Consider the following 27,881-nt stretch of genomic DNA (forward strand, 5'->3'; position numbering starts at 1 on the left):
TGGAAAAGATTTGTTCTTTTAGTATTGATCTTGGTTGTATTCCGCTTTATCCCCCTTCGGGTTCTGGTTTGTTTCTAGGGATTTGTTGCTCAATCTGGTAGAAATCTCCTTTTTTTTTCTTCTAACCTGCTTTATTCTTGTGTCTTTGAGGACTTCTCCTGAGCGGATGCATACAGTGGTGAATCACTTCGTCCCTCGCACCTCACCATATCCTACAATGGAGCCGTTACGATGTTTTCTCCTGAAACAGTTCGTGTTTTGAACTCTCAATTCGCTTTCCTTTTTGGTATTTCACTTATTCTTGATCTGGAAGATCGTGGAACTGAATCTCTATATTGGAGATAGGCGCAGGCAATAATGCTCATCGCTGCCACTGCCGCTGCTTCAACTTCGAAGGCTTCCGGTAAGGTCGGAGCTGCAGTGGCCACAAATTCACCGGTTTTCACTAGATCTTTCGCGCTCCAAAGCTTCTCTGCTGCCACGACGGGGGCATCCATTCCAATTGAGCTCCGTGGCAGCTATCCTCACTGCATGCTTCAAGTTGGTTGGTTTTCTGCTTTTCTTTCTTCACTAGATTGTTATCATCTAAATTCTCTTTCATTTCACAGTCCAAACTGATTCTTCCTTATCATCTCAATATTAACCTTTTGTTGTTATACACCTACCATAAGACCTTTGAATTAGGGCGGAGTTTATTTAATTCCAAAATAACTAGACACTTGCAAGGGAGAAACCCTCTTAATTTGTAGATTAATTGACTACTGTAGTTGTCTATATGAGACTAATGAGGAAACTGATGGACGTATGAAGCATCCTCCATCCCAAAATGATCAGGGAATTGAGAAGAGGGCCATGCTTCATCAAAGATTATGCATTCCAATTTCCACCACCTGAATCCAATTGGACATATAGCTCTGTGTCTTATTGCTGCAATAAAAATTACTTTGAATTTCATTTGGTATTGGAAATTCACTTGGCATTCCAGTCATGATCCTACGATGAAGTGTTTGTTCTTCGTGCTTGTCAACTGCTTATGCCTCCAATTATCCTCAACTTCTACCTCTTGTGCATTTGGATTTTTCTGTAATATTACAGTATCTTCAGTGCGAGGTGGAGTTCTAGGAAATAAAATACACTCTATGTATTTTCTGCATTAGATCGATTCACACAACTTATCTACCTAAACATCTTGAAAAATTATTCTCTACCTTTTTGTTGTTGATCACCTATCATAACCCTATATATTCCAATTGTGTAGAATAAAGATAGAGCTCTATGTTTATATATATTTATAATCATTAATGTACTAGGTAATGTTGATACAAAGCCTTAGCATAAAGATAGAGCTCTATGAATTCTATGATGTCTCCCGTCATAAGTGATCTTGTGATCTACTGGAAGGCGATTACTCCATCAGACAAAATATAGATCATAAACATCGCTGTCCATAGCTCTTTTAAGCATTAGGTCTCACTTTTATTTGCTAAAAATCTAAGAAAATATATATAAAAAATGTTTATATTATTCTAATTACTTTCTGCCATTTTATTACTTATGTACATATCTTTCCAATCCTTGGAAACTCAAATCTATAAGCATTGAAAACATAAAGTGTCTTTGTGTTTGCAGTTTGATAGATCAGTGGACGATCTAAATTGTAAGCGTGCATTCAACACCACTTCAATAATTGCTAGTAGCTTTCATGAATCTCTTATTCCATCTTGCAATAATTTGCACGCTGATTGCTCATTGAAGTAGTTATTTTTGGAATCCTTATCCAACAGTGTTGCATGCGCTGCTTGCTTCTCCTTTTTGACCTGATTCATTCACATTAGAATGTATTTTCTTTTACCACCAATTACTTGGTCAAATTTAGAGGACTCCTCAATACGAGATAAGGCAGATCAGGGGTTCAAATCTTTAGAATAATAAATTTATTTATTTTATATGTATCTAGTTTACATCGATTAATATTAGAGTGGATGGTCCAGTCTCACATTCCACTTACCAAGTAAATTCCGAAAGCAAAGTGTTCAAATACCATAGGTATGAACAGTGTGAATTTTGAATTCTACATATTTAGGAAAAGGCATCTTGTATGAATTCTGTAATTTACATCATGTACTGAGATATAAAAATAGTATCATAATTCTCACTGTCAAAAAAATATATTTACTATTATTTAAAATATTATTTTGCATCTATAGTAAATCATATTATCTATGAGTTAATTGACAGATATATTGTAGTATTGGTATAAAATTTTATTTGTTACCGTCATTATTTTTGTTTCTTAATTCCAATTCTATTAAAATGTTTATGAGTACCACCACTTATATTTCACCTTATTTTCTTAGCAGAGTTAATACTCAGGTGATAGAATTATTACATAGGGCCAAAATTCGAATCTTGATCATTCTCTTATGGAATAAGTTTCTTCCACTTAGAAAACTGTTCAATATCATAATTTATCACATGTGAGTGTTATCTCTTATGTCACATTAGTTACCATTAACATAATGATATGATGATAATTTGACAGATATGGAGATCAGCAAATCAGCTAGGTCACAGTATGTCATATTCACTTGATGTCGTCGATATCAATCTTCTCCACATTATTTCACTACTTGCTGGATTCCAAATCCAACAACCACTTAGCTCACATATTGAATGTTAAGTGCCTGTCGACGTTATTTTATCTTTTATTATTATTATTTTTTTGCATATAAAGAAGTGGAGTCGTTAGTTAGATAAATATGCATGGCTGTGTTGAAAGTTTGGTTTAGTTCGCTTATATCACAAAAGAAAAAATTAAAAATATTGGCAATTAAAAAAAACATTATGTTCTAAGTGAAATAGTGTAATTTTACCCGAGAAGAAAAAAAAAAGTGAAAATTTAGTATGATATTACAAAAAAAAAAAACAACCTATGATCATGATAGGGATGACAATGCAAGTATTTCACTATATATTCCCAACTTGTGAGACACGATGAAACAATCACTGTATTAAGTCTTTCTCTGTCCAAAATATTCACCTTTAATGTATCAACCATAATCTGATCAAATTAGAAGATTTCATATCTACGATCATGGATTATTTTCATCCCTAGTAGTGCTAATAAAATCAGAACTTGGCCCAAGCAGGAAGGGTTAACATAACTTGAACTGTATCAACTAAGATATTTATAATTTTTGCGAGATTAAGAAGGCTTGTTCTTGTTCTTCTTATCCTTCTTTAAGGAGAAAAAACTCATCCATTGTAGTAATATCTGTCTCAATAGCCAACTAAACTCTATCCCGGAGGCCACTCAAATCATACCAAGAATTACTTATGGTCAACATGCTGCCACTCAAATCATACCAAATCTCCACTTTTTTCACTTAGTACTTCAAAATTTATGTACCAATTTATTTTAAAATTTGTTCATGAATTCACTTTAATATTCCTGCTGATATTAAAAGAAATACCTTTTCACACGATTAAAAGAAATATCCCTTTAGATCATATCTATCTACATTTCATGTCACCAAGGATTGGCCTGTTCAAGGTCCACCATCCCCGCTAGTTAATCCCCTACATTTCACTATTTATATGCCCATTGATTGATCGTTGATGAAACAGGAGCAGGCTTCACTAGCTCTTCGCTCGCTCTGTTTCTTGTGGCACGCGTGTAGCAATGCTGTTGTACAGGGCTCTTCTAGTGGGGTTTTGCTTCTTTCTCTTGGCCGCCGTGGAGGCCACCTCACCTGCGGTGTCTCCGGCGTCGGCGTGCAAGTTGTCCTTTTATCCAAAGCTCTGTCTCGCCCTCTTGTGGCCGTTGCGGCGCACGCCGTCGAACCAGTATGAATACGGCAAGTACTCGGTTAGACAGGCGCTCCGGCATGCGCGCCGCACCGCCGCCCTCCTCGATCGCTACCTCTCCAGTGGGCGCCGCGCCGGAGGCGGCGGAGCGCTCGAGGACTGCCGCGCGCTGGCCGGGCTGAGCGCAGAGTACCTGGCTGAGGCGCAGGCGGAGCTGGGGCGGAGCCGCGGCCTGCTGGAGGTGTCCACGAACGGGCGGGTCCGCGCGTTGATGAGCGCCGTGGTGACCAACCAGCAGACGTGCTACGACGGGTTGCAGGCGTCCCTGGACGGCGGATTCCCGGAGCTGCAGCGAGCGCTCGACGACGGCGCGCAGCTCTACGGCGTCTCCCTCGGGCTCGTCACCACCGCATTGGAGCGGAGCTTCGCCGGATCCAACGCAGGCCAGTTCTTTCAACTCGTCTTCCAATTGGCAATGGCGGGCGTGCTCTGTTTTCACAATCACGAGCCAAATTGGTGCTCTTTTTTGGGTCCCAGACTCCAGAATTCAGATCTTGAGGACCACAAACACTTGCATACTATCTCAAGCTTTAATCTTGGACGTATCTTTGATTCATGATGTGATGATTTTACTAATTGTATACTCTTTTTATCTTTCAACGCGAATAGGCCCTTCGTATTCCAGTGGTCCAAGTTCGCCTGTGCCGGTTGCTTCTCCGTCTACGCCCGGGAGGAGCCTTGTGGAAGAGCTCAGCCAGATGGTTCCGGTGAAGCTCTCGGAGTCTCCTGGAGTGAAGGTATCCCCAGATGGGAATGGAGACTTCACGACCGTCTCAGACGCCGTGGCTTTCGCCCCCAACGACACCGCTGCAGCTGCTTCCGGCTACTTTGCCGTCTACGTAAGCGAAGGGGTTTACCGTGAGAATGTCATCGTGCCGGCGAACAAGCGGAATCTAATCTTAATCGGAGCGGGCATCAATCGGACGGTCATCACATCGAATCACAGCGTCGGCGATGGATGGACGACCTTCAATTCCGCCACATGCGGTGAGAATCGATCGGTTTCGTTATCAAGTTGCAATTTTGGTGCTTTTCCCGATATAAAGATGCAATCTCCATAATTTTTTTTTTTATATAAAGATGAGATTTTGTTGAATTTCGAATTGAGTGATCAATTGCGACGGTGATTGTGGTTGCAGCGGTGAACGGGGAGCGGTTCATCGCGGTAGGGATCACGTTCGAGAACACGGCGGGGCCGGCGAAGTACCAGGCGGTGGCGGTACGTAACAGCGCCGACCTCTCCATCTTCTACCGCTGCAGCTTCGTAGGGTACCAGGACACACTATACGTGCACACGCTCCGGCAGTTCTACCGCGAATGCGACGTCTACGGCACCGTCGACTTCATCTTCGGCAACGCCGCCGTCGTCTTCCAGAACTGCAACCTCTACGCGCGCCGCCCGCTGCCAGGGCAGTCGAACGTGGTGACGGCGCAGGGGCGCACCATGCCGGAGCAGGCAACCGGGATCTCCATCCAAAACTGCACGGTGCGCGCCACCCCGGAGCTCAGCCGCGGTGCCGCCAGAACATTCCTCGGTCGGCCGTGGAAGGCGTACTCGCGCACGGTGGTGATGCAGTCGTTCGTCGACGCAGCGGTGGATCCCGCGGGGTGGCTCGAGTGGAGCGGGAGATTCGCGCTCGACACGCTCTACTACGGCGAGTTCCGTAACTACGGGCCGGGAGCCACCACCGGCGGCCGGGTGAAGTGGCCGGGCTTCAGCTTGATGAGCGCCATGGACGCCTGCAACTTTACTCTCTATAACTTCACCGCCACCGACACGTGGCTGTCGTCCACCTCGATTCCCTACAACAGTGGGTTGTGGTAGAGTTCATTAATATATTTCTCTAAATTAATGTCTATGAAATGTGTAAAATTTCTAATTCGCCTTCCTTTTTCCAGAATACTAAATTTAGCACCTCTTAAACCATTAAATCATTTCATTTTTTTATCGAAATTTCAAAATAATTGATCTGATACGATATCAATAAACTTCAATGATAAAAGGTTCCATCAGCAACATTAAATTAACTAATTAAGATATCATTTGATATATATATATATTAAATATTTTTCTAAATAAATTGTGTCACATAATTCATTTATGACATGATACTGCAATCGATGGTATCTATTCAATCAATTAAGTGAGATAAACAAAAGGACACGGTAATAAAACTAACGTTTATGATAAAGCCTAATTGTATAAAGTAACAACCCAAAAACATACATTAGGCCCATTTATAGCCCTTTTAAGTGGCCCACTGTTAAACTCTTCCATTGCGCAAAACCCTACATCCCCATCCCTATCGCCTCCTCCTCCATGAATCTTGTGCTCCAGCGAAAGCTGCCGTCTTTCTCCGCCTTTCTCTTCCTTATTCCGGCCCCAATCCATCATGCCGATTCCGCGATCGGAGACTCCTTCGCCGACGAACGTCGCTTCTACTCCACGGTGCTGGAGAAGAAGAGCTCCCCTTCCTCCTCCGACGCCTCCAAGTTCCCCGAGTACCAGCTTCCGTCGGTAACCTGGGGCGTCGTCCAAGGCCGCAAGGAGCGCCTCGTTTCCCGCGTCATCATCTCCGACTACCTCAAGTCCCTCGGCATCGTCCCCGACGAACTGGCTGACCTCGAGCTCCCTTCCACCGTCGAGGTCATGCGCGAGCGCGTCGAGTTCCTTACTCGCCTCGGCTTATCCATCGATGACCTCAACGCCTACCCACTCGTCCTCGCCTGCAGCGTCCGCAAGAACATTATCCCCGTGCTCGGCTACCTTGAGAAGCTCGGTATCCCCCGCGCTCGCCTCGGTGACTTCGTCCGCGCTTACCCTCAGGCCCTCCATGCCAGCGTTGTCGTCGAGCTCGTCCCTGTCGTCAAGTGCCTACGAGGCCTCGACGTCGAGCGCTACGACATCCCCTATGTCCTTCAGAAATACCCGGAGCTACTAGGATTCAAGCCTGAGGGAACCATGAGCACCTCCGTTGCATACCTCGTGAGCATTGGCGTCTGCCCCAGGGACATCGGTCCCATGGTCACCCAATTCCCTTTCCTCCTTGGCATGCGCGTTGGCACTACCATCAAGCCCCTCGTCGAGTACTTGATCTCGCTCGGTATCAACAAGCAGATCCTCGCTCGAATGCTTGAGAAACGACCCTACATCCTCGGATACGATCTGGAGGAGACGATCAAACCCAATGTGGACACTCTTTTGAGCTTCGGTGTGCACAGGGAACTCCTTCCATCAGTCATTGCTCAATTCCCTCAGATTATCGGACTGCCCCTCAAAGCCAAGCTCTCGAAGCAGCAGTACTTCTTCAACTTGAAGCTGAGAATTGATCCTGATGGGTTTGCTCGAGTGGTTGAGAAGATGCCTCAAATTGTTAGCCTCCAGCAAAATGTGATCTTGAAACCTGTGGAGTTCTTACGAGGCCGTGCCTTCCCTGATGAAGCTATCGCCAAACTGATCATCAAGTGCCCTCAGTTGCTCGCTTGTCAGATCGGGCTTATGAAGAACAGTTTCTATTACTTCAAGAGCGAGATGAAGCGGCCTATCGAGGAGCTGTTTGATTTCCCAGAATATTTCACCTACAGCCTAGAATCGCGAATTAAGCCTAGATACCAGAAGATTGCAAATAAGGGAATCAGGTGTAGTCTAGATTGGTTACTGAATTGTAGTGATAAGAAGTTCGAGGAGAGGTTGCAAGGGGATTATATCGAAGCAGATGTACCAGGGCCTTCTTTTATTATGGGTGGAAAATTAGAGATGCCAGGAAGCCAATTGGTTTCAGAGGAAGAGGATGACAGTGATGTCGAAGTGCTTTACCGGCGTACCATTTCACTTTAGCAGGTCAGCTTTCAATTTTGAACTGCAATTGGCGTTTATGTTATAGTGGATAAATATATTTGAGCTTCATTTTCTAATATATATCAAAACTATCCGATGAACCTCCCATTGAATCAATATTAAATTTAATTAACCCATTCATGGATTCATTATGTTTTCCACCAATATATCTTACTGCTTTTGTTGCTTTTTTTTTTTAAAAAAAAAAAGACTTTCTTTGCCTTTTATACATTTGGATTCATGTTCATATCATTTTATTTCTATATTTCCCGATTGATTCGTAACTCATTGTGGCTGATCTTCCACAAGTAAAGTTCACTATGCAATCTTATTTGATTGAATCTCCTTCATGAGTCAAAACAAAGGCCCTTGGATAAAATCTAAGAGGAAAAGGATTTTCTTACTTTTTTTTTCCCTTTTGTTTTATGTTTGCTACAATAACTCTGTTTTGGATCTAACTGATTGAATCCCGGGTTGGGATCTGGTTAGAGAGAGAAGTTGTGGCTCAGTGTTGACTTGACGCAAGGGCATCGGGGATCAATGCCAACACACTTACAAGATGGATGAGGAATAACGATGCGAGCGTTGTTGGGTAGTACTGAGATGAGACAGCGTTGAGATCTATACGTGGAAGAAGTGGCTAGGTGGTGAATTTTGTGAGCTTTAGATTCAGTAAACTAATTGCATATCCACATTGCACCTACTTAGTAATCAGAAAATGCCCCTCTGAGGAGTTGTGCTTCTAATTCCTATAATTCTGGCGTCTATATGAAAATGCTCAATCTGTTATTGTCATGTAATCTCGTATTCAAAATTTGATTGTGTTATAGTTAACTTAGTTTCATGATGCCAAACCGGCAACTATTAACATATCTTTAGAGGTGCTAGATGGGATTCATGTTTGGGCATATCAGTTCCAGTAATCTACCCCCTTGTGTATCAATTTTGTGAATTGACAGGGCAATCACTGGAAAGTTGAAATTAATATTACCAATTCGCTGCAAAACATATATTTATACATGGTCGAGAACATGTCACAGCAGGGAAGAAGACATCATTCCCACAAGGTATCATCAGACCCATCAGCTTATATGGTGGCACAGGTATTGACTATTCCTTAGCTGAGTTGCACGAGTTTTCAGCTAGAATTATTTCTAATATATGTAGAGGGTCCAGTCATACTTTTTCCTGTGCAAGAAATAATAATAAGGGTTTTTCTTTTTCTATATGCCTCAAAGGAAACTTGGATCCCATTTCTTCATGCTGGTTATAACTTCACCTGGACAAACCTCCTCTATATAACAAACAACATAAATTAGAATGTTAATATACCTGTACATAGTACCAAGTAAGAAGATCTTGCACACCTATACATCCTACTAAACCACTATGGTAAAAGTCAACCCTAAAAACCTACTCTTAGTCAACTGGTCATGCTAACTGAACCAAAACAACAACAACAAAAAATGAACAGGTCAGATTGCTCCATAGGTCACACTGGCTTTCATCCGCTCAGGTGGTATGGCTGCTGAGGAGGAGCCTTTCTGGTTTGAGATTGCAGCAGCCAGAGAAATCGGCATGAGGCAGAGGCCTTTATCTTGAAGGTACTGCATGGCAGCAGTAACATTTGTTTCCATGAGCTTCACTACTTCTTGCTCAAAGGCTAAATTGTCGTCTGAGTCAAATAGATTGAGTGCTTCCGCTGAGGATGGTAAGATTAGGGTACCAGAGCCCTGAAAGAAGAGGAGAAAGATTTATAGGTAAATTTCTAAAGCACGAAACAGTGTCAAAGCAACAAGGGAAGGCTGCTATGATATTACTAATTCATGCGTCTTGCTCAATGTGACTTTTCAGTAGCATGTGGCTTGCTCTTTGCCATATAGTAATTCATAAATAATGATTCATACGAATATAATGTAAACAAAAGTATTATAAGAAATACAAGGTTAGGAGTTTAAAAAATACCTCATCTTGGGCATCTGTCAGTAGAGGAACGACTGCTTCTAGCCTGCTCATGCTTAGAACCTTCAAAAGTATCAAAGATATAGTCAAATACAATCAAGAATCATTATCAATTGTTTGCAGAAAAGCTAAGGTACCTTGACTTGCAGTTGTAAGAACTTGACGTAGTCGATGATTTCATCAAGCATTGAGGCTTTATCGGTCTGTATGAAATTATGGAAGATTCAGTTTTAGCAAACCAAGTTGGTAGTTTCAGAACTAATGATGCTAAAAGGAGATGAAGAATTAGTCCAGCGTATAGTTGCAGAATGAAAACATATACCATTGTCTTGAGTGACAATAACTCACACAGAGAAGCTATTGGACAAGTATTTCTAACCAGTTTAGCAATAGAGACGCTAATGCAAAACAACAGCATGCAGCAGGGAAAACTTTTACCTCTTATATCGAACCCAAAAAAAAAACAGAAAATGCTCGCGCTAAGTTTGTAGTTTGAAGAAAATGATGCCGAAAGAGAAAAGGGAATATTCAGTAGATACGTGACACATAATATTCTCTTCATATAGTATATCTAGACCAAGAATACGGTACAGATTCTCTGATTGAGGTCTACATGGATGCTAAACCAAGATTTAATAACTGAGGAAATATATATATATATATATATATATATATATATATATACAAAAGAAATACCTTCTTAGAGTTTGGGATGAGCTCCTGCAAGTTCTTCATCCTATCTGTAATTCTTTCTCTTCGAAGCTGTATTTAGTTGTTTATAAATTGATGGTTTTCAGTGTCATATAACGATATAATTCCAGTGAAAAATCTAGATGTAATTTATATCACAACAGGAAGAAGATCACATACTCGTTCCGCAATGCTATGAGGATCAGTTGCCTGACCGCGCCTTGCTCTCGCGCGTGGCTTCATCGCTACACTGCAACCATTGGTAGTAGTATTGATTTGTTGAGATTGAGAACCAGAAATCTGATATAGCGTGACAACAGGAAGATTAGTAATGAAAAAGCAAACAGGGAAAACATTAAGAAATAGAACAAAGGGCGCAACAATACCATTCCAGTCGTCCTACTTGATGGTGTTTCTCCACTAGGAAAAGGTGATGGATACATATTATTCATCTTACTTTCATCCTGCGGGTTTTTTAATTTACAATTAAACAACTTAAGCTAACAAACCTAATAGAGACTCTTTTTATATATATATATATATATGTTAGTTTACCTTTGGAGGTTGCAAAGTTTCAGCAGGCAAACTTATCTCTTCCCCGGAAGAAAAATAAGGGAAAACTGTACCCTGAAAATCTACATTATCCTGCAGCATCAGTTAGATATTATCAAAATCGACGTTAGGTAATATCAAATACTCCACAAGTTCCAAATTCCAACCATGATATTCACACGTACTGTTGGATCTAGAAGTACAGTGGCTGCACTATCCAGATGTGTAAAATTCCCATTCTCCAAACATGTTCCGTTCAAAATATCGCCATCACATTCTGCACCTTGAAATCCAATGCCATGTAAATTCTCTTGTTTCATACAAGAAGAAACATTGGAGTACCATGTATCAGAAACCGATACGACGGATTGGGCGTCTGAAAGAGGTGGGGGAAAAGAGGGCAAATCCTTGAAGTCTCTCTCGATGGCACTAGAAATGGTAAGTGACTCAGGAGGCATTGCAGATTTGAATGCTGTGTTACAGTCACAAACAACAACCTCATTTACATGAGAACTTCTAATGCAAGTCCCATCATACCCATGCATATCAAAAAAATCTTCAGCGGCTGCAATTTCATTAACATGAGATGGAGGATTCTTTCTGTCTTCTTGGTCTGCATCAACTGAATCGCCCAGCAAACTATTAATTTGGGATACAAGTATCCCACCATCCCAAGGAAGCAATGAAGTATCTGGCCATGATGGTTGTGATAGGAAGGAGCTGATGAAGTCGTCCATTACAACCTTTTAATGCCAGACCTTCACGACCTAGGTAATCACAGGAAACATAGAAAAAAACTTAGGTAATCACAACCTAGGCCATGGAATCGAGCACCAGGGAAGGGAAGAAAACAATCGAACAAGATCAAAACTTTATGGAAAAAGAATAGTTCAGGGGTGGGAGAAAACTTACCTAGTGGCGTCGGATATTCTCCGGCGATGGCATTGAACGGCGATGGCTGTGGAAGAGGAGGAAAAGGGAAACAACAAAGGAGGCGATTGCGAGTGCGAGAGACGGGAGAAAACTAAACGGCAGCTTGCTGATTAAAAAGGATGAATACTTTTATTAAGGACCCTCATGTTTGTATTTGTTTCAAAAAAGGCCGTAGCATTTTTTAAAAGTAAAGAGAGAGGAAAATGATAGGAATTTTTGAAAGCATATCACCAGATTCATTAAGCAATCACAAATGTCATAATTCTACATAGAAGTCAATAAATAGGTGCTAAAATTTAGCTAATGTAAATCTAATAGAGTAACAATTATCAATAAATATAGCGATTATTATTATTAAGTGATCTAATAAAATGTTTTCCATGAAGTAAAAAGACACCAAAAAATTAATAACTTAATCAGTCAAATCTTTTGAGGTGTGCTTTCTATTAGTGACATGTAGCTTGGTCTCATGGATTAACTGCGATCCCTTAACTCAAGGGGCATTCTAAGAAATTAGATAAACAATGGGGTGAAGAGACAATTTCCTGCGTATAATCTTTATTTTTAAAACTAATTAATTGTAATCACAAGAGTGGTTCAATGGAGATTAGGCAGTTGACTGAGTTTTAAGTTTTAATAATTTGAGTTAAACTAATTAGTAATTATGAGGATAATTAGTAATTATTAGGCTAATCCAGCTTGACCACGTCTCTCGTTTCTAACTCGTGCAAAAAGTTATGGGTTGTTAATAGTTAATTAGTGGCAGCGAATTGGAAGGGAATTGTGATAAGCTTGGCAAATTATGCGGAAATTTAGGGCTCAAGTAAAAAGTAATTCAACAATGGCTTTGAACTTTTATCAGTCACTCTACATTGTGCGATTGTATACGGTCTTCATGCGATTTGTGAGTGAAAGAACTCTTCATTTTGTTTTAGTTTTAGTTTGTTTGTTTTTTTTTCAACTTAGAAAACTCAAGCTGTAGCAATTTCTAGTTCTCTTATTTTTATGTATCTTAATCATCCTATCGTTGATGTGCTTGGTTTATTTCCTATAAAAGTTACCTTGCAACGGTGTGACCGCTTCTACGAAATGAGAACGATCAATCACTTCTAGAAGTTTCTACGATCATTTACATGGGCATTTGAACCACTAAAATCAATGGAGAACACATTTTGGTAAAGCTGCGGAACTAAAATTCACCTTCAGCTATAAATACCCCAGACTAAACTTTTCTAGCTCGCCTCAAATTCCTACTCCCTTTCTTCTCTTCACCGGATCGAGAAATGAACTCCTCCCTCTCCAAATCCGTTCCTCCTCGGCGATTTCTTCTCCTTGTCCTCTCCATCGCCGTGATCTCGAAATATGGCTCGTCAACGACTCGACTCTGTTGAGGTAACGCAATCCCGTTTTCGATTGCTACGATCGTTGCAGGTCTGCTTTGCTTTACGATCCTCTACCTGCAATTTTTTTTGGTATTGAGATGGATCTTCGATTTCTCAGTGAAAAATTCGTCGATCTGGCTTATGAATGCATTGATTTGTTGGACAATCTTGCGTTATCTGCTTCTTCATTTGATTTTTGTTGTTGCATAATCGCCCCTAGATTTGGGTTCCTCCGATGGTTGATCTGTTCACTTATCTGCGCCGCCATCATTCGCCGATCCGGTTTATCAATTACTCTCTCTCCCGATCCACTCCTCCTTGGCTATTGCTTCACCTTGTCCTCCATGCCTCTGGATCTCGAACGTTCGCTAATCGACTTCGTTGAGGTAACGAAATCCCGTTCCAATTACTTAAAGAGTGTTTCAAATTTGCTTTCCGACTCGATGAAATTTTCTGTGTCGATATCAACCTATTAGTTTAGTTTCTCAATCACTCAGTTGTTTGAATCTCTATAGTTTGTAGATGAATCGTTTGGTTTTATGTCTCGGTTGCTTGATCCGCAACAACATGAGCTAATTGCCTGGCAGATTTGTAGATGCACGGATCAGTTGAATAATCTCTTTTTCTCCACTTCCGAATTGTCACAAAACCTTGTAAGATTAGGGATCTTCAAGTTGATCGATCTGTGATCATACCTTGGATGGTAGCATTCTTTTACCTGGTTTGCAAATGCACTAATCAGTTGAATGATCTCTTCTTCCCCACTTCCGAATTGTCACCAAACCTTCAAAGGGCTAGTTCTTCAAGTTGATCGATATGGTATCTTATCGTTGATGGTATCATTCTTTGGTACGATTTTTAAATGCACCGATCAATTGAATAATCTCTTCTTCTCCACTTCCCTCACAAAACATTCTCAGATTAAGGTTCTTCAAGTTGATCAATCTCTCTTTTCTTTTTTCCTTTGTTGTCATCATTTCTCGAACCGGTTTGTAAATGCACTGATCAGTCGAATTTCTCTTTTCCACCTTCGAATTGTTGCAAAACCTTCTCAGATTAGGGTTCAAGTTCTGTTAGCTGCTGTTTGCTAATGATTCATCATGGAGCTTTGTTAATATTGATTACGCTGTTCATTTTCCTTGTTAATTTTCGTTGCTTTATAACATTTCTCTCAGCGTTTACATCTCTTATAATCGATATCTAATTTTTCTGTAATCCAATGAGCACAAACAGAAAAGGTGTAAATAGTATTTGATAACTTACGTGACATCGTGTTACACGAGAAAATTACATGATACATGACCTACTATACTGCCATGTTATTCTTATCTTAAAGGAATTAAACGCGGTTACAAGTAGAGATGCCCATGTCATATTATGTTAAAGGAATTAACGGTGATGTTGTGTAAATATGAAATGATACAAGAATTTGAAAATTTTAGTGGATAATTTAACATTTTTAAACTTCAGAACTTCGTACAAGTCAAATTTATAGGTCAGGTATTTGGGAATTTTCTTTGTATTTATATCCATATCCATATGATGAATTTATATCCATATCCATATATGATTAATCGAAGACTTGTACAAGTCAAATTTATAGGTCAGGTATTTGGGAATTTTCTTAGTATTTATATCCATATCCATATGATTAATCGAATACTTAATCTGTTAAATATTCGTATTAAATCTAAAGGCTATACATACTTGCCTCACAATGAATGGATGATTATTGACATCTCAATAAATGGATAATTAATGATAGCTAAATAAGACAACCTGTTCATTAACTAATTTATTAATATTTATGTGGGTGAATTATTAGTTTCTAAAATATTAATGTTATAGAAAAATTGATGAGTACTACTATTGACCTATTTTGATCATTTTAATATCTATTATATATTTTATTTGTGAGCACCTTGTTTGAATACTTATTAAATATTCACATATAGCCTTAAATATTCAACATAAGGATCCAGAATGCTTATCTAAACCTATTTAAGTTATACGCCCACAAATATTCAATTAAATAGGTATATTTTTTCATCCCTATTTAAAAAGTTGTCTGAGTTCTAACTCTTTAGAATGCCATTAAGATTAGATTGCTTCTAAAAGCCGCATTCAAAGTTTCTATTTTCTAAACCGTGCTTAATTTACACACTAATTTTAGTATTATTTTTTATATTTGCTGCATTGATTTTTTTTATATGTTATTTACACAGTATCTTTGCTCTATTCCGTTCAACATATAATTATGTTAGATTAACGGGCACATGCATATCACAAACATAATACAGACCTTTGTTTCTTTATTGCTAGTTGCTGAATAATAAATATATGATATTTAAAATTGAAATTTTACAGTTATCCATCTCAATGATTCTCTCGTTTGTTTTTCTTATGTATTACAATTGTATTTCATGTATTGAGTTATAGGCTTACTTTTCTCGAATTTAAATTTCTACAGTTTGTCTTTTTTATATGAGACTTGAGATAAGTCAGCAACGTTCGCTTCAATCGGCAATGTTTTTAAAACCGGACCGAAGCGGCAGTCCAACTGGAGATAGGTAGCTAATCTATTTTAACTTTATACAAAAATTCTATTTTATCAAAATGAACTGCAAAAGCCGGTACAAAATTGGTAGTTGATACAACTTTTTATAGCTGGGTCAATGACCTGGTGGTAGTGTTGCAGGTCTATATTTCGAATCCACGTAAAGGCGAAATATTTCTTTTATTTTATTTAATTATATCAAAGTTTTATATTTTAAAATAATGGCATATTTATTCCGGTTCAATTAATAGGAAGAATCTTTGTATTCGATTAGCTGCCATCCCATGATTACTACCCGAGTTGTATGATTTATGATGTGATATTAAAGCATTATAGAAGAAATTTGCAGATGTTGGCGAGTTTTTTTTTTTTTTTTGTTTTTTTTTGTAGAACTTGTTAACTGATATATCTTCCCAGGATTCTAGCCTAGATTTATTCGCAGGCGGAGTCTGATTTTTTTTTTTTACAGTTTTCTTGTTGAAAAAACTCGTTTACAGTTTTCTTGTTGGTAAAATTGTTTTAGTTGTTGGAACACCACGATTCGTTTTTTTCCTTTGTGCTCTTTACCCTTTTTGTCTAGCTTCAAACGTCAGTTTATCAAGCATAGCTGTAACTATGCCATTTTGCAACGCATTTTTTCGATTCCTAATTAGTCACATTGGGCGTACTATCTACACAATCTTAAGGAAGCGTGCATTTGATTGGGCATTATCATTATAATCTTAATTATCTGTTTAAAATTATCAATCATAACTTTTTTTATTCATCTATTCTCAATTAATACAACATCTTCGTCACATTAATAAATAAATTATAATTTAAAAATATGATTATCTTAGTAGTTTCAAATTTTTTTCAATTTCAAAGGTTAATTTTTTTCTATGATTATTTTTTGATTTTAAAATTTAATTAATTGAAATTAAAATATATTATGAAATCTAATTAAAATTAAATAAATTTTAATTTAAAATTTTAAAAAATAAAATTAATAAATTTATTATTTAATAAATTATTTTATTAAAATTAAAAATAAATTATATTTATTAATTTAATAAATTATTTTATTAAAATAAATATAAATTACTTTTAAAATTTTAAAAAATAAAACTAACGAATTATAATTATTAATTTAATAAATTATTTTATTAAAATATAAAAAATACATAAATTTATGTTAACTTTTAAAAAATAATAATAAATGATGTTTATTAATTTAATAAATTATTTTATTAAAATAAATATAAATTACTTTTAAAATTTAAAAAAATAAAACTAACGAATTATAATTATTAATTTAATAAATTATTTTATTAAAATATAAAAAATATATAAATTTATGTTAACTTTTAAAAAATAATAATAAATGATGTTTATTAATTTAATAAATTATTTTAATAAAATAATTATTTTATTAAATTATTTTTAATATATTTATTTATTTATTTTAAATTTAAAAAAATAATATTTAAGAATTATATTTATTAATTGAATGAAATATATAAATTTATGTTAAATTTTAAAAAATAATAATAAATAATATTTATTAATTTAATAAATTATTTTATTAAAATAATTATTTTAATTAATTATCTTATTAAAATAATTAATTTAATAAATTATTTTATTAAAATAATTTTTAATAAATAATTTTTATATAAATTTATATTAAATTTTTAAAAATAAAATTATCCAATCATATTTATTAATTTAATAAATTATTTTATTAAAATAATTAAAATAAAATTAATAAATTATATTTATTAAAATAATTTTTATATAAACTTATTTTAAATTTTTAAAAATAAAATTATCCAATCATATTTATTAATTTAATAAATTATTTTATTAAAATAATTATTTTAATAAATTATTTTATTAAAAATATATATAAATTTATGTTAAATTTTATAAAATAAAATTAATAAATTATATTTATTAATTTAATAAATTAATTTATAAAATAATTATTTTAATAAAATAAAATAAATAAATTATATTTATTAATTTAAATTTTATTAAAATAAATTATTTTTTAAATATATAAAATTTTATTTTAAATTTTAAAAAATAAAATTAATAAATATAATTTATTTATTTAATAAATTATTTATTCATCGGAGCCACCAACAATAACTCAGGCAGAACATGGATTTTAGCTAAATTGGCCCTTAAAAGAGTGCATTGAATTACTTTCTACCCATAAATTAAGCTTCAGTGGGCCCACGGCACCCATTAATGCTCCCTCATGGAGCCATTGACGACCCATAACAAAGTAAACTTTATAGGCCACGCCGTGCTAACAGCCCATTTGAACAAGTCATAAGGGTAATCGGGCATGCTCAGGTTGCATTAACAGCCCATACATCCCCATGTATCGTTGACGGCCCATTAGAAAAACTGATGACTGCCCGTTAACCAGCTAGTTCGGCCTCCTAGCACATAAGCGAACATACTGGGTCGAAGCAGCCCACTAGGAGATTTATCGGCCTTTAACCGTTCATCTATTGGGCTGCCGATGGTCCATTAAGGGCCTATTGGGCCAAACACGGACCATTTAGTTTACTAATGAGGCCATAGGCGGCCCCATTAGAAAACTTATCTGGTCAGCTGCGGTCCACTTAAATAACCTATTTGCCCATAGCTACCCATTGGAAGCCTGTTCGGCCAGCTGCCCAACAGGATCTAATGGGCTCCTATCGGCCCTCGAAAGTGCCACTTGCTGTTAGTCAGGGCTCTTATTGGGTCGAAAGTGGCTAACGGCCCATAAAGTGTAGCCCGCTGCCTTTATGTCATCCCATTTATTCGGAGAAATAGATTTAGTCCTGTGTATGTTATTGTGGCCCAGTAGGTTCGGCCCACTAATTATACGGGCCAAACACTATGCTAACTTCAAGCGAATATATTTTCCGTAGCACATGGCCACCGACAGTGAGACTAAACCTGGATGATAATCAAAATGGCATTATATATTCTAAAATCACAAAAAATGCTCAAACATCTCCTATATGTACGGAAATATGAGTTATCAGTTGCTGACTTTCGTAATAAAACATTACAGTAAAATGTTTACCTAATCAATTTCTTGGCCCTTTATGCGAACACCATCGCGTGATGAATATTTCTAATTGGCAAAGAGTAGAGGGATCCACCCATTAATTCTACCCTCTTCACTCATTAATGCTAACCTATCAATTAAAGATATTCTAACAAATTTCTGGTAACCCTGTATCTACCCGACGGAAAATCAATTTAGAGACAAAAAAAGGGAGAAAAACTGCAATGGAATATGGAAACAACAAAATCAAGGTCTAGTCCTGTCATTTACTATACTTTCCTTTCTATTTAAATATCGTGAGGAAAAAAGGTATTGGAAAAAAATATTTAACTTGATAAGGAAATATAAAAAAAATCAAGGTCTGGCCCTGTCATATACTACATTTTCATTTCTTTTTAAATAGACAAAATAAAGAAAATTCATTTGTTATTCTCGAACATGATATGTCCTAAAGATAAGCATGCACGTGCAAAACCATAACAAACTTCTATAAAAAGCATTGCAATCTCATAAAAACAAATTTTCAGTTTAGAATGTTGTCTAGATCGCCTTGGTTATCATTTAAAATCTAGGGTAAGTTAACACGGAGTGTGCTAACATGGATTATAGATCAACAACAAAATTGTTTTAAAAGCCCTACACAAATTGAACGCATACATAGAAAAATAATGCATAATTTCCAGTTTTGTTCAGAGTCATATTCGCACTGTCCGATTTGACTGGGCTAGGAGAGGTATGAGTGCATAAAGACAAATTGAACCGGGCCATGTCAAATACAACAGCGTCAGCCCAGCACATGCATGGTCTTGGTTGGCTCGGGCAGTGCTCAGCCTGGCCCACATATAGAGAGGTTAATGGGTAAATAATTTAAACATTCTGCAGGGCCGAGCATGAGCTCACTCATGCTGGGTTGGCCCGACCCGAAGTTCGAGGTTTAGTTCAGCTGATACTTCTACATTCAGATCTTGATCTAGTTACATAAACATGAAGCAAATCCTGTGTGTTATTTGGGTTTTATGTTAGTAGTTGGATAACATGAATATTTATATGTTTCACTATTATTCTATATAGAAATATGGAAATGAACATTACTTATGGCTAGTATAGTAATTGATGTATATTTTCTTTATATTCGTTGCTTGGGTATGTTTATCAAAATTCATAGCCTTTTTTGTCTTAGTTACGAAATATCTCTACAGCACCTTGGATGATAGGAGCGACAGAATTAAACCGCTCTCAACAGTGCTGTTATAAAATTTTAAACCCCGACCTAAATAATCAGAGTTAGTTTAGAACAGACTTCATAGGCGCTTGTGTACCGCATAGGCATTACGCAGTGGCTTGACCACACACCATCTGTGTATGCTTCTCAAAAATTTGTAACCTTAGAATGTTACAAAATAAATAGCATTAAAGCTAGCAGACCTTAAGAAAGCCCAGGCACAATTGATTAACAAATGAGATGATTGAAGTATACGAGGGAAATAATTTGATAGCATGCAATGAAGATAGCAGCAATTGAGCGAGAGCATACCTCTTTAATCATTTGAATAGCCAAATCTTCGTAAGCAGTCTCCTCTGGAATTGCTCAACCTTCTTCTTTCGATATCTATCCTCTTAATTTTTTTATCATAAATTCAAGTAGAATGAACAGAGTATTTCAGTTGATTGGATTTCATTTTAGGACATGCTATAATAAGTCAGTCTCCGAAGTTCTGTATCTCATTTATCTATTGAGAAGGTAGATTGGCCGGATTAAACATCTCATCCACCACCTAAAGTCCACTTCAGAGTGAAGTACGAATCGAACTGCAATTTATCTAACACAATCGGATTGCAGATGGAGAAAAAACAATGTCAATCCTACAAAGTTTCTACTTCCTACATTAAGAAAGTAATATTATGAAAGATAAAACATCAGACAAACGCCGCAAATAAACGATATGCTATAGGAGTTCTCGATATCATACTCGATCTGGAACTTAAAATTTTCCTGAATTTTAGATTCTTAACCAGAACCAACGCTAATAATCGAGACAGCGGGGTTGTGACCTCTTTAGAAAAAAAAAATTTATTATGAGATTAGAGGTAGAATTAGAACGCAGCAACAATGAATATCAATGATCAAACCTAGGAATTACATCGTGATCAATTTTGCTGATACCAAGAGATCGAGAGATCAAGGAATTCCATGAAAGAGATGGGAAGACCTACCACCTTGGGAGGCAGTAATCCGAGAAAGAGAAGAAGAAGCCGTAAGGAATCACTGCTTCATCGGAAGATCGAACCTATGTCGATCTAGATCTATAAACCCCAAACATATATGATATATCGGGTTCAAAGATGGAGAGATTCACGAAAGGGATATATGGGGGAGGAAGAGAGTTGGAAACCATACCTTCCCATCTTCCGAGGAGGCGATCGGAGTTGTAGAAGAAACCGTAAGAAATTCTTGCTTCATCGGCATATGAAGCTCACTCGATCTGGATCTGGAAATCGAAAACAAAAATCGCTTCGGAGAGAGAGAGAGAGAGAGAGAGAGAGAGGACGATGGCAAATAATAGAAATGGGCAGCTCGCGAGCGAAATAAATAGCATAGGCCGTTGTATTTTGATTATCGAGCACGGGTCAGGCACGTGTGACGCGCCATGGCGGTTTGTTAATTTAGATAACTTTTTTTTTTGGGCTAATGGGGATTACGGATAGGCCCGTCTAGAATACCTAAACCGTTACATAACCGCTACTTAAACACGTTAAATACACCAAAATGGATGGATAAAAAGTACCATTATGGGCAATTTAAATGAAATTCAAAAATGACGCGAACTCTGTTACTCAATAGACGATGACGGAAGTTGGAACCAAATTTAAATACAAATTTCTTAGTTTAATTCATAAAATAGAATAAGTGCCTTCAATTTTTAAAAAAAAACATAATTTTGAAAAAGTATATACTGGAAGTACAATAACACCTGTCCTATCAAGATCATGCCAAAATTGACCTGACAATATCGATCCACAAACACATGCTAATTAATGGTCACTATCACGAAAATAATTCAATTAGAATTTTAACAGTCCAGCAAAATAACCATATAAAATGGATGGATACGTCACTGTCACTATAATGAATTGCTTTTGAAAATCCTGCGACATAATAAATTGTTCCGTTTATATATAATACGTAATAAAATTGAGTCTCAATAAAAAGATTGATTTAGTAATTAACCAAAAGAAACCACATAATCAAATTTTATAATTTAGCACTGCCAAAACTATAAATTATACAACCGAACATGGAATTTTGAACAAATTACCACAAACCCGATACAAAAGAATCACAATTCATAAATGTATAGCATTTGGAACATTAAGCTTCGAGTATTACCTCACTCGAGGTAATCAGAACAGCATTACCTCTTACCAACCTTCTTTTTGTTTAGTTTTGAAAGACGCTGCTCTGTTCAAAGAGAGTGCAGCAGACGCGTTCTTCCCTTCAAGCTTCTTTGTAACTTTCACTATCCCCATCATACCCTTCCGGGCGATAGCCCTCCTCTCCTTCCTCCGATTTAGCAGATTTCTATCAAGCGGCCAATATGCATAGGGTTCCAGCTTGTCCTTCCTCTTGAAATCACCACCTGCCTTTTTGCTGGTATACTCATTGCCAGTGTAGGCCCAACCAGAATCTGAAGTCTTCTGTCGCTTTTTCTGAGATTTTGATGACGATGTTGGCAAAGAGCGAGCATCTGTGCGGCTTCTTGTTGCTGCCTCATCATTTGAAACAACCCTCTCCTTTTTAGGTTTGTAACCATCTTCACGGATGATAAGGCGACCATCTGCATCAAATTCTGGCATTTCGATGGAGGATTGTTTTCTTTTGAGTTGATTTGAGGATCGTAGTGCTGATCTTGTCTTGTTGTAATCTAGAAGATCGAGTGGATCACCATCCAACTGATCGAGCAAATCTTCTGGCAGGCTCTTAGCTGTTAAGCGTTTTCGGCTTGACCTATAAACAGAAAAAAAAATCACCATAATACATTTCTATAGAATAAGAACTTTTTTACAAAAAAAATAGTTTTGAAAAAAATGGAAATTTACTGTAGCGTTCATATGAATACTCATGTTATTCCATCAGAAACTGTAGTTTCCACACATCAATATAAAATAAGGTTTCAAAAAGCATACTGGGAATATTCAATTGGCCCACTATATAATGCCCCATGAGTTAGTATTAAAATATTTTTAAAATATTGGTACTGTTATCTTAAATATTTATTACTTACAAAACCATGATATAAATTTTTTTGCTAATAATGAGTTCAATTAAAATAACAGAACGGGCCTCAATACCTTACAGACGAAATGCCTGTGCCAGGACGAGAAGCTTTTGTCTGCCGACCAATTGTTTTTGTCATTGCTTGTTCACCATCATGGTCATCCGAATCTTCATCTCCAAAATCAGAAAAGATGCGAGTATGATTCCATTTACTGTGTCTGAAAAGTATTTAAAAAAATAAAACAGGTGACAAAAATTGAGAAGAGCCATCAAGATACAGAGATCATTTTCTCTTTTGGGAGGTACTAAAATGTTACCTGGACATGGTTGTTCTGGATGCAAGAGATTCTTCATCAGCTTCAGAATTGGATTTCCGCTCCTTTCTCTCCTTAATCTACGAGCAATAATAAGACCAGGAACATTAACTGTTTGAATTTTCAAAATCAACTCAATGAAAATATCCAGTTACCTTCCGAATGTTGGTTAGTAGTTTCATGTGTTCTTCAGGCATAACTGCTTTCACGGCATCAAAGCCACATTTTTTCACAAGCATTTCAATCAGTAACTTAACCTGGTAAGAAACGAGGACAGTTTTGATTTATGTCTGACTAGCATACCACACCTAGAAGCGAGTAATACAAATGGGACACATTGACATAATTTTTGAACAAATTTTTTTAAAAGTTAATAATAAAAAAGATAATAGGTAAATCACTTTAGTTCTGGAAGTCCAACCATATAGCCAAATAACCTATCAGTTCTGCTGCGACAGACCTTAAGACATTTCGCTTAAAGTACTTGTTCAAGCTATACTTAAATCAACCAACAACACCCTATTAATTGGTCTACATGTGTGATGGTGTAGCCCACCATTGGACCTCATATGCAGACGATTTAGGGATGATTTTAGGACTTGGATCTTAATGGGGAAGCCAAACTTTCATAAATGGTGAGTTGGAGACTCTAGTAAAGAGCCTTTGTAGGCTCAGGTAGGTGAGCAAATATCAGTTGGAGTTTTACAGATTTTGGGTAGGTGGTTGTGCCTGAAAAATCAATATATTAGTTCTCTAACTTACTGAATCATCACAATTTGCATCGAACTTCATCATAAGAATGGTGAGGTGTTGAAAGGCCTACAAGCATGATGGTGTAAATTTAGGTGGGAAGACAACCCAACTTCATCATAAATGTTAAGTTGTGGGCTGATAAAAGTCATCAATGGTAAGTTGTGAGCTAATAAAGAAGTTTTATAACCTTAGATCAGTGTACTATTGATTCGTCCTCAACTATTTTAGTCTAATGGATGAGTCTGACAAGATAATGAGCAATTTTCAACTATGCAGGCTTTGAAACAAACTACTGAATTCATTAACTTTTCTATCACATCCAGTCACCATGTAACGCTAAATGCTGACTAAAATGAGGAGTCACATTGCAATATTGATTAAGGTTTAACAATAATGTTGGCTTCGGTAAGCACATTGTTGTTAATTTAACAAATTGAGAAATAACAAGAAGGAATGCTCTTGCATTCAAAAAATGAAATGATTTGCCTGGAGAGCATTCCAGCAAAACAAAGCAAAGAATAATACCTTAGCCTTGAAATGATTCTTGGTGTCATCGCGCCATTTCAGAAGCCCGTCAACCATTGTCTTTAAGTGTGCATACAAGCCATCAGCTTTAGATTTTGCCACCAGTACCTTGACAAAACCTAAATTTGCCTGCCACATGTAATATTCGGCTTGAATAAAAAAAACCTTGTTATGATCATAAAGAGAAGGGGAGGTACGTCAAGGTACTTTGACAATCTCACGGTTCTTCCTTTGCAGGAGAAGAAATGTGGAGGGCAGCAAGTTGAAAGCTACAACAACAAGGTCTTGGAATATCATCATATGCCAAACGAGCTAACCCTTTTATTGCAGCACTGATCATTTGTGGTGTTTCACCAGCAAGACCACCAGCAATCTGAATGCAAGACAAGGATATCAGAATTAAATAAATGCTGGAAAACAATTTAGTATCTTAAATCTTGAGCTGTCTCTCCCCCATACTGGATGAGACTTATTGTCTCATGCTCACATTAAGACAGTCTAAACATTGTCGCATCACAGAAGCAAAAGTTTGCACCATGAGTGATTGTGTCAAGGCCAGCTATGCTAGCTAGTATGGAGGAGGTTTAGCCAGCTATTCTGTTCCAGGTGTTCACTAAAGTTGACATGAGCACAGGTTTTCTGACACTGATACTTTAAACACTAGCTATGAAATAAGGAATGCAGTTGACAAGAATAGGAATTTTAGTTACCAAGTTAAAAAATTGTAAGAGGTTTTCTTGTCTTCCCCCCTTTTCCTCATCTACACATGCATGGCCTATTTCAACAAGCAAGTCATAAGCCTTGTTTCTTGTCTTTTTATTTGGCTGCAGGAAGGAGACAAATAAGATGTCTATATGTTTATCCGTTGTGCGAACAAACACTTAAAATATTAGAAAGAATAAACAGAAAAATATCAAAAAAGATAAATAAAAACATCAAAAAAAAAATTGTGTTTCTGAAAGCACGCTATTTAACTGATTAAACTTTTCAAACATTAGAAAGAATAAACAGAAAAATCTTTTAAAATATTTGTGCTTTTGAAAGCACAATATTTAACTGATTACAAATCATTTTAAGATACAGCACTAAAGTAGCAAAACTATTGGATTACATCTTCAAAGCCAAAAAGCAAGCAGGCATAAATTCATATTCCTGAAAGTATGAGATGTAGGAAATCACAAAATATTGCTCAATCATAATGAGTTTATGCTCAATGCGCCGGTGAGTCACAAGGATTAGGTAGTATGAGTGCATGACTATTGGCCACTGAATTGGTATTCATTTAAGCTAATAAAGGGATGTAATCAATTATGGTGCACAATAATTCTATTAGTCTAGGCTAAAGTTCTGCTATATTTAGAGAATTATAAGTGATTAAAAAACAAGGGCATCACAGCGAGGTTAAAAACTCACGTAAGAATATAAAAAAAAAAAGTTGTATGCCAAGTAAGAGATGACAACAGTTAATCACAGAACAAGGAAAACATAATGAAGCAACAGCATCAGGAAATACAAGATCATATCAGAATATGTAATTTAATATGATCCAAGTAGAGAAATATTACATGCATACAGAATCCTTATCAACATTACTACAATGACGTTACCATACCATTAAATGTTATCATCTTACCTGCATTGAATCGCTAATTATTTCTGAACCCTATTACAAGATCCTCATGGAGAAAAACAAATGACAAAAGCAATCAACCACAGTTAATTAGTGAAGAAAAATAGTAGAGCTGCAAAATGCAGCAAAATTAATGTATCTCATAATGACAGATTGTATGTTAGAATTATCAAAATGATATTAAATACAAATGAATATTTAACAACCAATTCGAAATCAAATGAATATTTAACAACCAAGAGTGATTCTGCTTTATTTCAAAAGATCATGGAAACTATAGCTTTCATGTCTACTGAGCTTCTTTAATTAGAATACACAGTAAAAGAGTATCTACATTGCACATGTAACCCATTACCAGGAAAACTAGTAACATACCTCTTTCAGAGCAAGCATTATTTCAGTGAGAAAAGAGCTAATTAGGTCCCTCCTCTTATGATCAAATAAATCCTGTAAACAAATAACATTTTATCATCAAAAGAATCTTTCAACAAATAATCTAAATAAAACTAACAACAGCACAAACGAGATCTGTCTCATTTGACTATATCTAGGGCTGAGCAAGCGGGCGGGTCGGACGGGTTTGTGCGATTTTCCCACCCGACCCACCATTGGCGGGTTAATAAAATTTAAACCCAACTCGATTTGTTTTCGCATCAAATTCGGCGGGTGGCGGGTGCCGGCGGGCGGGCGGATTGGCGGGCGGATTGGCGGGTTATCGAATGTAAAAAGGGCATTCTCGCGGGAAACCATGGGTTATCAAATTCGGCGGGTTATCACATATATGAGCATGGAAACCATGGGTTTAAGAAACAGCAACACAAGAGCATGTAACTAATCAATATTTTGTAACACTAGATGAAGAATAATAGAATATACAAGAAAGTAAGCTTCAACAAAAAAAAAAAAAAACAAACGAGTTGCATAACAGCAGAAGCAAAACACAGATAATGACATTGGAAGTAGAATAAAAGTGATGATAATGATAATTGATATTTAATACAAAACAAACAGCAGTAAAATAAAAATTATTGTTAACCAAACCAAGCAAAAATCTAACAAAATCGGAATTTGGAAGTGAAGAGCTTGGATGAATCGAATCAATGTTTTGTTCCAGGAGAAGAGTTAGAGAAAATACCCGAAATTCCACACAACTAGTGAAAAGTTGAAACTTGAAACTAAAGAGTGAAAATTACATACTTGAAACCCTTGATTCTTGACTCCTGAAGCTTGAAAGTTGGGAGAGAGCAAAGTGCCGAAGTGTGAGAATGGGTTTGCTGCTGGAAACCCCTCTTTTTGTCCTTATCTATTATTAAACAAATCATTTTTAATATATGTATACATATATTTTATTATTTGTATATAAATAGGCGGGCGGGTCGGGTTTAGTCGGATTTTAAAATTAAAACCCGAAACCCGCCCGTGTACAAGCGGGTTTGTCAATTTTCTATCCATTTTTATTTTTAATTTTTTTTAAACCTACGGGTTGGCGGGTTCCGGATGCGGGTGGCGGGCGGGTTTAGCGGGTCGGGCGGGTACTGCTCACCCCT

The 27,881-nt window shown here is 36.8% G+C and overlaps 4 protein-coding genes across 5 annotated transcripts; 2 read left to right on the plus strand and 2 right to left on the minus strand.

Annotated features, from left to right (window-relative positions):
* The first annotated feature begins 3,643 nt into the window (after positions 1–3,643).
* LOC141823904 (pectinesterase-like) lies at positions 3,644–5,749 on the plus strand. Its single transcript, XM_074711108.1, has 3 exons — positions 3,644–4,250; positions 4,477–4,854; positions 5,007–5,749. The coding sequence occupies exons 1-3, from the start codon at positions 3,683–3,685 to the stop codon at positions 5,690–5,692; spliced, it is 1,632 nt and encodes a 543-aa protein (XP_074567209.1). The 5' UTR covers positions 3,644–3,682; the 3' UTR covers positions 5,693–5,749.
* Positions 5,750–6,169: 420 nt separating this feature from the next.
* On the plus strand, positions 6,170–9,283 carry LOC141824455 (transcription termination factor MTERF4, chloroplastic). Of its 2 annotated transcripts, XR_012601436.1 has the most exons (3): positions 6,170–7,708; positions 8,665–8,808; positions 9,222–9,283. XR_012601436.1 is itself a non-coding variant. In XM_074711751.1 (2 exons), exon 1 carries the CDS (start codon positions 6,188–6,190, stop codon positions 7,703–7,705), a length of 1,518 nt encoding a protein of 505 aa, XP_074567852.1. In that variant the 5' UTR covers positions 6,170–6,187; the 3' UTR covers positions 7,706–7,708; positions 8,195–8,539. The 2 variants fall into 2 exon arrangements, 1 of the variants encoding a protein (XP_074567852.1); XM_074711751.1 differs by lacking the exons at positions 8,665–8,808; positions 9,222–9,283 and adding an exon at positions 8,195–8,539.
* On the minus strand, positions 9,181–11,646 carry LOC141823603 (uncharacterized). Its single transcript, XM_074710891.1, has 8 exons — positions 11,095–11,646; positions 10,913–11,002; positions 10,746–10,821; positions 10,538–10,674; positions 10,364–10,429; positions 9,805–9,870; positions 9,671–9,730; positions 9,181–9,438 (listed from the first exon to the last, which is right to left on the minus strand). The coding sequence occupies exons 1-8, from the start codon at positions 11,644–11,646 to the stop codon at positions 9,181–9,183; spliced, it is 1,305 nt and encodes a 434-aa protein (XP_074566992.1).
* Positions 11,647–22,205: 10,559 nt separating this feature from the next.
* Positions 22,206–26,781, minus strand: LOC141823335 (uncharacterized; the record flags this gene model as incomplete). The annotated part of the gene is given in 9 exon segments (XM_074710608.1): positions 22,206–22,842; positions 23,187–23,330; positions 23,430–23,506; positions 23,582–23,683; positions 24,705–24,833; positions 24,912–24,995; positions 24,997–25,077; positions 25,415–25,528; positions 26,710–26,781. Coding segments are annotated over 9 exon segments (1,389 nt in total), but the record flags the coding sequence as incomplete, so codon positions are not given.
* Between the last annotated feature and the right edge of the window lie 1,100 nt (positions 26,782–27,881).

This window comes from Curcuma longa, chromosome 3, assembly GCF_044706935.1.
Source record: "Curcuma longa cultivar G26 ecotype Majalengka, Jawa Barat chromosome 3, ITB_CL_G26_1.1, whole genome shotgun sequence".
Taxonomy (NCBI): domain Eukaryota; kingdom Viridiplantae; phylum Streptophyta; class Magnoliopsida; order Zingiberales; family Zingiberaceae; genus Curcuma; species Curcuma longa.

What these genes read in the sequence shown, in the direction of transcription:
- LOC141823603 (XM_074710891.1), bottom strand. Translation starts at nt 11,646, where the DNA reads ATGGACGACTTCATCAGCTCCTTCCTATCACAACCATCATGGCCAGAT. An exon ending in AAACTTTGCAACCTCCAAAG is followed by an intron (nt 10,822 to 10,912) that starts GTAAACTAACAT and finishes AAAAACCCGCAG; the next exon opens with GATGAAAGTAAGATGAATAA. An exon ending in CTCATAGCATTGCGGAACGA is followed by an intron (nt 10,430 to 10,537) that starts GTATGTGATCTT and finishes AACTAAATACAG; the next exon opens with CTTCGAAGAGAAAGAATTAC.
- LOC141823904 (XM_074711108.1), top strand. Translation starts at nt 3,683, where the DNA reads ATGCTGTTGTACAGGGCTCTTCTAGTGGGGTTTTGCTTCTTTCTCTTG. An exon ending in CTTCGCCGGATCCAACGCAG is followed by an intron (nt 4,251 to 4,476) that starts GCCAGTTCTTTC and finishes CAACGCGAATAG; the next exon opens with GCCCTTCGTATTCCAGTGGT. An exon ending in CTTCAATTCCGCCACATGCG is followed by an intron (nt 4,855 to 5,006) that starts GTGAGAATCGAT and finishes TTGTGGTTGCAG; the next exon opens with CGGTGAACGGGGAGCGGTTC.
- LOC141824455 (XM_074711751.1), top strand. Translation starts at nt 6,188, where the DNA reads ATGAATCTTGTGCTCCAGCGAAAGCTGCCGTCTTTCTCCGCCTTTCTC.